Below are 14,344 nucleotides of genomic sequence, written 5' to 3' on the forward strand. Positions count from 1 at the left end.
ATGAGACCCTTTGTGAAGATGACTATGCAAATCGTAATATTCTCAATTAATTCATTTACACAACTCCAGTGCTGTTAAATTAGATGAAAACCATTATGTGCTTTATATCAGGTTTCTTCTGATACTAAACGTGATTTTGAAGAAAAAAAAAATTATACGCAGCGCAGGTCCACGGACAGGTTAACCTTGTGCAGGACAAGAGATTCCTTTTTCTCTAGGACGGTCAGGCACCTTACTTTCTTTTATGCTGGTTATTTAATTTGAATTGAATGAGGCTGTCTCGGAGGAAAGCAATTTTGTCACTGGATTTCCATACTATAACCATTCAGTGATATGAAACATGTGATATATATATATATATATATATATATATATATATATATATATATATATATATATAATGTCTTATTTTAATCCATTTGGTATCGATCCATGAAACAGTTTACATTTTACCATTTGACCAAACTAACACAGTAAATAATGCATTTCTCTTATGATAGTATGATACTTTGTGTCCAATCAGTGTTGATTGTTCGCTTGCTGTTAAACTATTAGATTTTTGTATATTTTATTAAGAAAACAACTATATTTACACATGTCATATCATCATATATACATATGTATATATACATATGTATATATATATATCAATTTCATACATACAATTCGCCTATTGTACGATTTCTTTCACACAGTGTAATTTTATAAATGACCAAAAGTAATTTTGTAAAGAAAAGTGAATGTCACTCGTATGCCTGGCAACGCATATTCTGCGGTATTGTTTTGCTGCTTGCTTTTCTAGTCTATGTGCTTTGTTCTGACATTATATAAAAGTTATTAAAAGCTGAAGAATATTTTAAGTTCTTCTTAATTTAGTCCGTGTATAAAAATGAGCTTAAACCCCGAAAAAGTAGGAAATCGTTTGAAATATTCGTGCGGTGCGGTACAACACTTCCCCTAACCCCGCCCGGCGCCAGCATCGACCTGCAGGGCAAATTGGGCGGAGCTCAGTTGTTCCTCAACCTGTGACGTGGGTGCATACTGCGTCCTTCTCCGTCGGTATTGCTCTAGTCACACTTTTATTTCGACATGTAACAGTGTATGTGCTTCGTAGATCAAGAGGAAAACTCGTATAAACGAACAGGATCTATTTCCAGCAAGGTGAATATCCGTTCCAAGTGTCCGTTTGAGTGCGTTTTTGTCGTAGGAGTGTCGTGCGTGCGTGTGGCTGGAAGGCTGGTCGGCGTCCGTTGGAAGGGAGTCCGGGCTGGAACACGCCGAGGCCTGCGGGACATTTCGAATTTTTACTCGATATGCTGGTGCTTCGTCGTGATTCTGTCGGTCTGTTGGTGTAGGCGGCGGCGCAGGTCGGTGGGGAGAGGCGTCGGGGTTGTGTTCATTCACGAGATGAACGTGGGTTGTGAAGGTCGCAATTCGCCTGTTTTACCAGTCGGAGTAGCACGCCGCCTCGGTGAGTTTTCGTGCGGGGAATATTTGGCTTATTTTCCTTCCCGCTTCCCTTTGAGTGATCTTATTTTTGAGTAGGTCTTGATCTGAATTCCAGTCGGTCCTCATCGACGCATGAGATGCTACTCAGTTTCCTGAAAACTAGGCAAAATTGCAGATGTCTTTTTTTTCTTTGGTCGGGGGATACGCCAGTACTGCCTCAGCACTTACCTGTCCCCTTCCTCCCTCGGCCGCCTTACCTGTCGTACACTGACTCATCGCAGCCGTTACCTCCAGAAATCGTTACTACTCCACCACACATCCGCCTTTTGGTCTAGACATTTGAATTGAGTGAAAGAAATAGCAAGGAAGTACTGGCCAGGTGTTAGAGTTAAAATCATTAGGTTAATTATACAGGATATTCGACTTTCTATTTCTGCACCTGCCTGAAGGCGTGGTACAAGTAGCAAAGTTACCAAATTAAACTTCTACGTTGTTTGCTAAGAGTATAGCGTTGTAAAATTCAGATTTTGCAAAATGAGGTTAAACTTTCTCTGTATTGGATAGATCGTCTCGTAAGGCCAACCTGTATAATTGAATAGATTAGAGTCTTTCGATGCCTCAATTTCAACCAACTGCCGATAATCGAAATTATCCAAGTATACTGGCATTGACGTGGCCAAGGTGTGGTCTGGTCACGGAAGCAAGTGGCAGGGAGGAGGAGTTTGCTAGCCCCAGGAAGAGGCCATGCTGTGCGAGATATACTGCCCTGGGGCGAAGCTCTTATGTATGCATTCCCTGGTGTTCGCTTGGGTCGGGACCTATTCAGGAGAAGTAACGGCGATCAGTCATATTTTAAACGGTCCTTGGCGTATTTTGGAGTATGTACACACAGGGGGATGTTAGGGTTAGATTGAATTTCATGTCTGAGACTGGTATGAAACTAGTAAGAAGTTCTTAGAAATCCTGAAACTTTTTTATTGTATCAAATGCTTGGAAAATGCGCGGCATGTCTGGAATATGTTATTCTGAGTGACTGCGAAATCTTCTTGGCCCAGCGCTGCCGATAACTTTGTACGAAATCCTGTTTTATTGTAGCCCAAGATCTGGTGTTGTCCACTAACTTGTGGTGGACACGCCTGGTCGCTCAGACCTGCCCGAGGCTAATGTTTTAGGCTCAGCGTGACTACAACCTGCCTGGGTCTAGGGACGCCGTTACTTCGAAAGAGTCGGGTAATGGCATTGTTGTCGAAGTTAGCTATTGTAGAAGACTTTTGCTGTATAATAGCAACTGGTAAATTTTAATCCACTTTACATCAACATATCGGGCATGATTAGAGATTTCAAGAAACAATCATGCCTGTGCATGTGTATTGAAAAGCTAGCTACTAGGTAAACTTCGATGTGTCCACCGCAGTCAAGAATTCGCACGGCCGTCAGGGTCAGGGGCGGGCGAAATCGAAGAAGATATTGATAACGGTGAAAGCTGCCGCAGCGCTGCTGGCTAATACATGAAGGGCTCGCCCAGGGTGGTCCTGCACCGGTCGAGGTATAGCCATGTTTAGTGGCCGTGGAGCATCCACTTGTCAGTCACAATCCACCGAGGGAAGTCACTGATAAAGCCTGTTTGTTTGGCCTCTTGCAGTCATCGCCGTAAACGTGAATGACATCGTGTGTCGACGCCGATACCAGTGGCTCTCTCACGAGGCACAGTAACGTAGATTTCAAATCGGCGCCACAGTGTTAAATCTCGATTCCTGGCTTGCCCTAACGATCACTGGGGCGCTTGTCAGACTAGATCTGGGGGCCGTCGTTAGTTATCCTGGCGATGGTGGCGATAGACGAGGGGCGTGGCAAGTGACGGATCATTAGGTCGAGTGGCACTCACAATTTATGTGATTCTTCACGATATCAGCTGATGATGCCTGCAGTTTTGGTGTTGTCTTCCTTTACTAAATTTACCAGAGAGAGTAATCTTGTAAGGCGAACCGAGGGCGGTGAGTCATAGGGGTGGAAGTGACAGACATTTTTGTGGGTGTAACATCCGAAGGGATTAGATGGGTATTCTGCGGGTCAGCATCTGTATCGTGGCTGTTCTCTAAATAACATTGAATACAAGGGAGAGGCAGCAGAGGTGGATGTCGGACTAGTGCAAATGAGTAAACAAGAGGCTTTAGCGGGGTATGGATGCCATGAGTCAGGAGCCATTGCGGGTGGTGATGGGTACGGTGCGATGAGTCAGGAGCCAGCACAGAGAGATCTTACGAGTATGATGAGTCAGGATTCAGCGAAGGAAGTGGGTATGCGTCTCCTAGCCAGCATGGAGAAACATAATAAGACTGTTGCAATGACAGTGCGGTTTGTAAATATAGCCTAACGCAATACACGGCTTACAGCAGGGCCTTGATGCAGCACGGGGCACCATGCCCATCAAACTGTATTTAATCACCGTATCCCCTTGGTATAAAGCTGTAAATTGTCGCATTCAGAAACAGCCTAAAATAAAGTGTGATTGACGGAGAAAAGAGAGAGATGGTGTAAATGCCTTGGAGATGCTCGTGTCGGAAATGACTAGCGTTTCCTCGTATACATCGGCAGGAAAGTCCCGGTCGACGCGGAAGATAAAAAGTAGGAAAAAAGTAAGAGTGAAATACCGTATTTAGATCCTCGAGCGGGTGTGGTCTCGAACTAGTGGGGCAAGGACGCTGTAATGATAATGTGGGTGAGTGTACCATCACGGTATGGTGGGAGAGGGACGTCACCAGTCAACCGAAGAGGGATCTTTGCGATGAAGAATGGAAGTGGGGGACGTGGATGCTGTCAGCGCCTACAGATGTCCAATGGGTGGGGTGAGGGGGTATGGGGTTAAGGCCTGCGGCCGAGAGAAGCTTTGTATGGGGATATCTATGAGGATGGAGGGAGAGGTAGAGTGGGAACGTGTTCATAATAGGCGCGTGGAATGGCTTTGTACATGCAGACAAGAATAATGGGTATGGCATTGGGAGTTGCAGGAAGTATTGCTAAGGGAGCCGAGGAGAGGAGGATAGCGTGTGTGCGGTAACAGGAAAGCTGTTGTCGGCTCCAGAAAATGAAGTGGATGTGCTACGAGAGGCGAAAGAAAGATGGGACTGATACGTGAAAAGTGAAACGGAAAAGGCTGAGAGCGAAATGAAGGATGGGGCTTGGCGACCAGTAGTTGGCCCGGGTGGATGGATGTGGTAGCGGGAGAGGGGGGCAAGGGGCAGGGGGGGCCAGGAGGAGAGTCGTGAGCCGAGTCATCTGGCGACAGAGCGGCGTCAAAGTGGGATCAATACACTCTGGGTCATGTTTCTATGGTCGCGATTGTATGGACTCCCCTGTAATCGATAATAACCAAATCTAAGTTTTGTATTTTTGAGGATCGAGCTTTTGTCGAAGGGAAGTTGAACGTAGGGGCCCCGGCCCTTAAGAGGCTTACAGTTTTACGGCATACCTCATGTAGGCGGGGCGTCTGGGACAGCCAGTTGGGGAGGAGAATGGGGGGGGGTTGCACCAGGACAGAATGGTCTGCTTGGGAGCTGGTTGTTGAGGGCCCGATGCAGTTGATACACAAGGGAACGTTTTGTTTACATTTTTTGGGTTAGTTGTAATAACAAGAACCATGACCCTTATATGTTAAATTCTCGTTTTTTTGTTCTATTAAGTTAATGATATTATTAATATATTTTTCAGTATTGTCAGTAAAAATAATAACTTTTTTATCATCACAATCATTAAAGATGTATGGAACCTGCGTGATACATAACACCTACAATAAACATTTACCAAAAACCATAGTCTCCGCTGAAATTTTTATTCCTTAAACAAGAAAAAATGTAGCCACAAGCAGGATGTGCGGAGGGAGAGAGAAAAAAAAAACGCTTCAAAAACGCACACAATGGGGTGTTCATTGAACCAGTTATGCACAAGAAAAGTGACTTTACAATTTTTTACATCATGGGCAGTATTTTCAGAGGCAATGACCTTTTAGTCGGTAAGAGAACACGATTGTTCTCTTTTGTTGTAAATTCATTATTGTTGTTATTATTTATGTATTTGTTATTTTCTTCGGCTTGTTTATCTGTCATTGTATAGGTTATACTGAATATCAGTTTGGAAGTTACAAAAAAGAAATCTTGGCATTTAAGAAATAATCTGTGGTGATTAGTGTTTGTGGGCGTGGGTGATGACATGTGGTGGCCGTTAATGATGAGCGCGGGCGGTGATCTGTTGTTCCCATGAACGGTGACGGTGCGTGGGCGCGGAAGGCTACAAGTGATGGTCCTTACGCAGGATGTGAACTGCTGAGTTTCTTAAGTTGCCAACATGTTATTGTTAATAAGACATTGCTATTATTGTTGCCAGAGCGTTATTATTGAAAAGACGTATTAGTTATAAGTTTATATAGAATATTTGTAGCAATGTCAACCCTCGCGTTCATTGCGCACGTAACTAAGGACTTGGATGCCGCTTCAGGGGTGTATCAGGATAAACGTGTAGTTGGATACGCCTTTTTGGGGGAATACACATGATGCATGCACTTTTTGTGCTCTCAGAGCCCAGGCTAACATCTGGCATCCGAACGATGACGTCTTGCACGCCAACGGATACAGAATATGAATCAACGGAGGAAGGTCGTTTTTGCGCCCTGCGTTATCAGTGCGCTTGTCCTGCGGTTGTCGGTCATGTGTCTAAAAATAGGAAAAAGGGACATTGCTAGAAGAAGTAAGGAAACGAAAACGATTTCCTTCCAGTATCAGAAATTGCTTGTTGAATTGCTTTGTATAATTGCATAGTGATCTTGATCTGACGTTGCCAACGCTTGATTGGGCCCGTGTTGTAGCAGTGTCTCCCCTTCTTTCCTCTCGGTTGAATTTCATCTCTCCACCTCTTCGTCGGTGTAATCAAGCTTACATTCGTAGATTCGTCTCAGGCGTACCAAATATCTGTTCTTATTTACGAAAATGTTTTATTTCGCACACAACATGCCTTTCCAGTTTTATTTTACGCAGGGGGGGGGGGGTACGTCGCTTGTCCTGTGCAGCCTGATCTCGGATCCTTTGGCCTCGTAGTTTGCAGCTGATTTATAGTCCTTTATATCTCCTTGGTGCCTGGCTGCCTTGGCAGTTGGTCGGGTCCCTTGCCCCTGGTGTTCACTTGGCTACCAGTGTTTTGTTTACAGTCTGGTATCTGGTCCCTTGTATCTCTTCGGCGCCGGGACTCGTAGTTCGCAGGCTGGGCTTTGGTCTCTGAGGTCTGGGCTCGTAATTTTACGGCCTGATCCCACGTCGTTTGTAGCCTGCAGCCTGGGGTTTGGCCCTTTTGTGTTGGACGAACTCGTGTATTGAGGCGGCGCAGGGGAGGGCAGCCATCCCTCGGCCTATACCGAGTCGGTCCCCTTATGTTTCCGGCTCTCCGCGCTGTTTTACGACTTCTGGCCCGTTTTTGTAGGTAAACCCTGTTCATGAGTGTCCTACCACGATGTATTCTCGAGGTTTTTATAGCCGTTTCCCCTTCGCCAGTTGACCCGCTCCCTCACTTCTAGATTTGTGTGCGTCAGCGGGAGTGGAATTTACGAGTCTCCGTCACCGCCTGCTGAGCCAAGCCTGTGCTCGCGCTTGTATTCCGTATCCCGGGATTAGGAGGAAAAACGGTTTCCTTCTGAAAGGTTGGCTGGGAGTACGGAGCTGGAGCTTTAAGGAACTGTGTATGATATAGATAATATCTCGTAAATAGTTATGTATTTCAGAGTGAAGTGGCTGGCCCGTGCTCTTAAGCTCTTATTTCCACCCTTAAACTTTCTCAGGTCTTAATACAAAAAAAAAAGGTGTTGGGTCCCGTTACCCGCCGCTTGACAGCCCTGACACCTTAACCCCCGCTGCCCCCGCCGTGAAGGACATCTTCCTCTCCCATCCATGATAAATATTCAGTTCCCCGCGCTCCATCTCCGCCCACCTCCATTTACTTCACCCTTCATACTCTTTCCTCCCCCTCGCCTGCCCTCTATTCGCACCCCTTTTCCTCCATCCTTCCCCGTCACACCGCCCGCACCCTATTCTAAACATGTGGCGTTTATGCTTATTTTCACCCGTCCTGCGTGACGTCTCCTGTGTCGGCGTTCCTTAGAGAGTTTACGGGTCTGGGTTTAGGATGTCTGAGTTCCTGACTTGTGGTATTGGGTTTAGATTCGTTCACAGAATGAACCCTTTTGAGTGTGGTAGTCGAAGTATTGTACCGAGGATATATGCGAGGAGCTCATGTTGCTTGGTGATAAATAATAAAGTAAGCCGTCTGTGTCCCTGCCATAAGTGACACGCAGTTGCGGGCACGTATAATTACAGCGACAAATTGCAGTCACCCGATCCGCCCCCAGAGGCAGCATGAGCGCTCACCATACGCCACTGACGTGTTGGAAGGGGATCAGTGCAACTCGGATGTACGCACGTGAGCTACTTCACCATAGAACATCCCTCTCCGCCTCCCCTCGGCGCAGCGACACGCAAGCGCCCGGCCGCACGTGGCAGGAAAGAAACAAATTATCTCCGGCAGGCCAGTACTTGCCGTAACAGCCTGTAATTACATGTGCGTAATATTTCTCTGGTTACATCACCGTCCATGTCTGCGTGGGCCGGATCGTCCTTTATTTGTTTCCATTAGCAGAGGGAGAACTGCGAGTGGGCTCTTCACGTGCATTATCCGGTTATCATTTAGTGTAAACAAGCCGGGACTACCAACTCGAGAGCGGTGATAGCGGGCAGTTTGCGCAGGTGTTATCCGTGTGAAGATTACCGGCGACGACGCTACTGGCGGCACTTCCGGTGTTTACCTGCACGGCTGATGACTTCGCGGTGCAGAGTTGCCAGAAAGTGTGCGTTCTTTCCAGCTTTTGTCTCGCAGCGACTTCTCGACGATCCCTTACTCGCCTAATCCAAGTCTGCTGTGGATGGAGCGAGGGAGGATTCATGGTCAGCCCGTTTGGGATGGAAATTTTAATGATGGTTGGAGTGGTAGGATGAAAATGTTAAATGGATGAGCTTTGTCTCTTGCCTTTCTTGATGAAGTTTTATTTTGTATACGACAAGCCCACCCTGGCAAAACTATTTATCATATCTTAAAATAGTATGTAGAGCGAAGGCAGGGCTTTCTGAAATAACTTTTATTTCATTAATCAGGACAAGGCAGTCATTCTAAAATTACTTTAATCACTTGCAAGGGGCACTTGTAAGTCATTTTTGCTAAACCTTGCCACAAACTGACTCGTGGTGGACCGCTGAGGGGAGGAGAGTGCTGGATGGGGGAAGGGGTGAGTACAGAAGAGGACAGTGACGGAAAGGGGTCAGTGTAATATGGGAATGTAGCCTGTAGGGGAAGGAAGGGCGAGGTGAGGTATCAAAGAAAGGAAGCAGGAAGGGAGGACAGAGGTAGGGATTATGGCTGACAGGGCCTTTGAGAAAAGCCACAAGGAGTTTGACCTGAGGCAAGGAAGGCGTGAAAGGGCGAGGAGGGGTCACTCGTATGACAACACGACTCACCCTTCACCCCATATCCACCCGTTCTTGTGTCCTTTGAGAACGTGGGGGCACATTGCCCGTGCCTTCTCGTATGTCACGGCGACGAGGGGATCTCGAACGTGTATGCTGTGAAGTGGAAAGTTTGAAAAGGTGGGACTACGTGCAGTAGAAGAGAAGCATGGGTGTTCGATGACAACGGAAGGGATGCATGCGTGTTAGTAGGCAGGGTCACACTGCAGGACTTAGTATTGCAGCGTTGCGAGTTCTGTATTGACCGTGGTGGCCATAACACCATGGGCGACCTCCCCCTAATGCGCCCAGCCCGCACTTACGCCAATCTTTACATCGCAGCACTCTTGGTCTTTGGGTAATTAATGCACGCAGTGATGATGCTGGTAAGGGAAATGTTATGTTTAGTGGCCACTACGTTCCTGTATTGCAGGGTCTGTAGGCATAGGGTGGTACAAGTGGGCGAGTGAGCGTGGCGGGGGTTGGGGGATTGGTGGGTAGGGAGCGTGGCGGGGAAAGCAACAAGACACCCACGCTTCGGGTTACCCTCCCCCTTCTCCCCCCACCTCTCCCCGGCGGTCCTCCTCCGCCCTTGTTTTGAGGCTCCCTTGCCCTCCCTTCCCACGAATTTAGAGGCTTTCGCTCTACCGTGAGGAAACCCACTCATCCTGAAGTTTGGTTTCTCATTCTCTCATTTTGGTCCACTTGTCACGGCCTGGCCTCCTCCACGAGTGGTTCTCTTTAACCTTTCCAAAATTCCTCCTGTTGTCCAGGAGTGCGTCTGCTCCTTCACGCTGGAATTGAACTATCCCCTTTGCCTGTGCCTTTGCCCCCCCCCCCCTTCCTTCGTCCCTCTTAGTAACCGCGGTGGTGTGCACCTTCCCCTCGACAGGAGGGCGCGGTTTTGCGGACCTCTTCATGTTGGAGATACATTTTTCTGCATGGCTGCAGCCTGGACATGCAAGGCAGTAATTGCCTTCCCCGTGACGCAGGGCTGAGTCGGCCAGATTGATCGTTGTGCCACTTTGTGTTGCGTTTTGAAGGGAGCTGAAGACACGGTATTGGAAAGATTGGTGTGCTGTGTGCGGCTCAAGAGGAAGGGGTGCACTGGGTTGCAGATGTAGCATGTGCAAGTAGTCCTCACTTTCTCACAGCCACTTATCGTAGCAATGGTCTTTACTTCTAGAACAGTGGTTCCCTACCTTTTTCATTCTGTGGCCCCCGATTAATATATAATAATCTTCATGTGACTCATATTTTCAGATTCAGTTATTACTAGTTATGAATAGTGTAATAGTGTCAGTAGCTATAGGACAAGATCACTTTATGGAAAGTTTCCAATTTATTTATACGATATGAGAGATATAATTATTTGTAGTTATTGTAGTTGAGATAAAATTCAGTTTAGTTCGACGTCAAGATTTTCATATGGCCCTCTAGAAAGACGCCCGTGAGCCCTAGGTTGGGAACCCCTGTTCTAGAATTAATGTCGCTTTTCCATATATTTATTGGCTTATAGGCCTACACGCACCTTCTCTCGCACAGAAATCGATACACATTGTCTGTGGGGATGTGTTCATTGTGTTAATGCGTATATGTGTATATTTAGGTGTGTGTGTATGAGTGTGAATATGTATAATATATATATACATATGTATATATATGTATATAAATAAATATATATATATAAATATATATATAAATGTGTATATATATAGATATATATGTATGTATATTTATTTATTTATTTATTTATTGTACCGTACATTTAGATTAAATATTTTGTGGTATATATATGTGTGTGTGTATCTGTATGTGCATATATATATGTATTTATATCTATGTATGTATATATACATACATATATATATATATATATATATATATACATATAAATGTATATGTAAGTATGTGTATAAATATATATATATGTATATTTATGCATATATATACACATATGCATACATATATACATACATGCATGCACATATTACTGTACTATAGAAAGGTAACTAAGACAAGCCTGAATTCACTTTTGTGCTTATAATGAGATTGAAACTAATGAAGTCAGATAACGTTATGGTAGGCTTCACCTTTGCTTCCGGGATTCCTGGTGTCACATTTTATTTTCAAGATACCTTTTGTATTTTATCTAAACACTATCTATTTTCTATTGGGTTCTTTAGATTTTTGGTAAAAAGTCAAAATATCCCTCTGCACTGCAGTACAACCCTCGGGGTAGTTTTTTTGTGGATCCTAACGTTGACTTTGCTCTTCATTAGCACTCGTAAATGTTGGCATCATTGCCTAAAAGTATATATCGGAGGTTTGTTTACACATGGTACCGTTTGGCAGAGGCGGCTGCCACCTGGTATTCATTAATGGCACCTCTTTTCCTCCGGTGCAGTGCTAATCACGTTTGCTGTAATACCCGAGCCAATTGGGGTTTTTTCGTGTTTGCATTGCAATGTGGTGGACGGCATTGTCAGATGTTCAGATAAGCATATCGGTGTTCATGATGAAGTGCTCAGCATTGAAGAGCGTTCCGCATCCCTGCATCGACCGCTGGCCATACAGCAATGGGTAGTATGGAACCTCACACACCTGGTCCTGAGTATGGGTCTAGCAATGCAGGACGGTTGATTTAGTCATTGTTGCGATATGTAGTTATTCCAGCAAGGAAAGAGAGATTCCTCTGCACCGCATCACGCCTTAGATATTGAACGAGGCGAGCCAAGACCGGTGCTAAGTGTAAATAATTGCGCTATATCTCCTGTTTGACCCCAGGTTGTGGTGTACGTTTTATTGCAGGAGTCCGTTGAAGTCGATATGACGGTTGCATGTTTAAAACCACCTTGGATTTTTCGGTTGTTACAAACATCCTCTCGGTTAATGGAGCTAGGCGAATTTAAATTGCATTAAATCGCACCGAAATAATGTTTATAAGGTATGTGATTTTTGTTTGCGAGTGAACAAGATGCAGTCTGGCGACTGTTTGTAACTAGGATAACCTTGTGAAGCCGCCTTGCCACCTGGCTCCAAGTCATTGTTGTTATATTAATTCTCCATAAAACAGTTGCATGGCATGGCGAATATGAATTGGTCACTGGTCGCACGCCATGTCTTATTCATCCAGTGCAGAATACGTATTTATTTTGCCGATGTGACTACAGACCACCGCCTCAGGTCACATCTGCCAAAACCAAAGTTGTAGCCTTATCAAGCAATTAGCGGCGGCCTTGACGTGTAAGACGGAGTGGAAGATGTCAGTTGTCGGACCTGAAGGCTATGCTTTATAATTAGCGCGACATGGCAGCTCAGTGCCGGTCCTTCACGCTGGCATTATCGGATAAGCCGGCATGCGGGTCGCCCTCTGCCGTGTTCGAGGGCGGCGCGCACTGTGACTGATACACTTCGCTCTAGAACGGATCGAGCGGCTGCATGAAGTCTGCCCTAAGTCTGAGATTAATATTACAGAGGTTGATTCGCAGGAGAAGTGGGATAAAGGGGGAGGGGAGGGGTGTGGACGGGTTAGGGCGTCGGCACATTCCATTGCGAAGCGGCACTAATATCCTTGAGCCGCTTCTGCTCCTAGCTATTTGGATGTTGGCCATCAGGTGCCGTCTCCTCCGTCGGTATCGAGAATCTGCCCGAGAGTCGTGCTCGAACCTGGCGATGACGTAATAAGGGCGGAAGACCGCCCATCGCACCGGCCCAGTCCCACGGGGGCGGCGGGCGTGGGTGGCGGGCGTTACAGGTTATTTTTACCCTTCACTTCATATCTAACCGTAGACCGAAGGGAGCGTGAACCAACCTGTATCGCTGTGCTGCGTTAGATGAGATGATGAGCTTGTTTGCGGGATGCCTTCTGATGGCTTGGTTGATTATGCTCTTGATTAAGGCGTCCAGCGTCAGATGGTACTTGGGCGTTCATGGTTATTGCATCGAACGCAATGGTCAATAGTTGATAATGGCAAGTCAGATGTAACGTTAGCATGTAATGTAACAATGGCATGGGTTTTGGTGTTGTGATAGTGCGTCCGGTATGTACTGTCTCGACGATCGTAGCGGTGTGTAAGTGTCCGGGAGGAAGAGCTGTGGGGATGGTAGGTGTTGCGGTGGTGGGAGGTGAAAGTGGCAACGGTTGTGTCATGAAAGTGTTGGGAACAGTGTAGCATTCAGGCGGCGATGTGTACCTGTCGGTCCGGCCTGGTATTGATTTCGCCTTGTGATAAGCCAGGTTTACGCGGCTTTGCATTATAGCGATAGCAGGCACGACTCTTTATGATTATTGTCAATGAAATCTTGATAGATGTAACGGTAGCATAAACGGCCTTAGTTCGGCGATTACCCCGTAGCGGATGTCACAGTTATGGGCTGTTAAGTGACGTCGTGTGGAGTATAGTGTCACTTTTTCTTGCCAAAGTCGGGGTATGCGCCTGATCTCATGAAGACAATATGGCCTTTTTATGCTGGCGCGTTCCTTTTGTCGTTTTTATTTTTAGAAAGTATTTTTGAAATTCCTGCGCTGCATGTCAAAAGACACCCGAGTCTGTTTCGCCTCGAATTTGACGCAAAGGAACACATTTACATACTCTGCGTCGTCTTGTCGTGGATGAATGTAGCTCTTAAGCCTCACAAGAGTTTTGTATATATATACAAACATACATACACTCATACACCTATATATACACTCTTACATACATATGCTCGTACATGTACATGTGCATATATACATATAGATGTGCATTGACGTGAACGTGCACATGGGAAGTACATGTACATGTCATACACATGTACATGGTATACACTTGTACATATACTTAAGCTATACATATATATACATACATATACACATATGTATAAGTAAATACTTGCACACATACATTCACGCATACGTATACTTGCACACATACACATACATGTACACATACACATGCATTCGCACATATAAACATGCATTCGCACATATAAACATGCATGCGCACATATAAACATGCCTGCGCACATATAAACATGCCTGCGCACATATAAACATGCATGCGCGAGCGCGCGCACACACACACACACACACACACACACACACACACACACACACACACACACACACACACACACACACACACACACACACACACACACACACGCACATACACGCACATACACGCACATACACGCACATACACGCACATACACACACATACACATGCATGCGAACACACACACACACACACACACACACACACACACACACACACACACACACACACACACACACACACACACACACACACACACACACACACGCACACACACGCACACACACGCACATACACGCACATACACATACACATGCATGC

General features: G+C 45.8%; 1 protein-coding gene across 2 annotated transcripts in view; it reads left to right on the plus strand.

The window, feature by feature from the left end:
• The first annotated feature begins 1,009 nt into the window (after window positions 1-1,009).
• The window catches only part of LOC125029091 (neuroglian-like), a 120,565-nt gene continuing 107,230 nt past the window's right edge, over window positions 1,010-14,344 (plus strand). Inside the window, exon 1 of one of the 2 annotated variants that reach the window (XM_047618868.1) lies at window positions 1,010-1,161. In XM_047618868.1, coding sequence (XP_047474824.1) covers window positions 1,102-1,161 — 60 coding nt within the window. In that variant the 5' untranslated portion in view covers window positions 1,010-1,101. The remainder of the gene's footprint in view (window positions 1,162-14,344) is intronic. The other variant, XM_047618869.1, reaches the window with a different exon arrangement.

This window comes from Penaeus chinensis, chromosome 9 (genome assembly GCF_019202785.1).
Source record: "Penaeus chinensis breed Huanghai No. 1 chromosome 9, ASM1920278v2, whole genome shotgun sequence".
Taxonomy (NCBI): domain Eukaryota; kingdom Metazoa; phylum Arthropoda; class Malacostraca; order Decapoda; family Penaeidae; genus Penaeus; species Penaeus chinensis.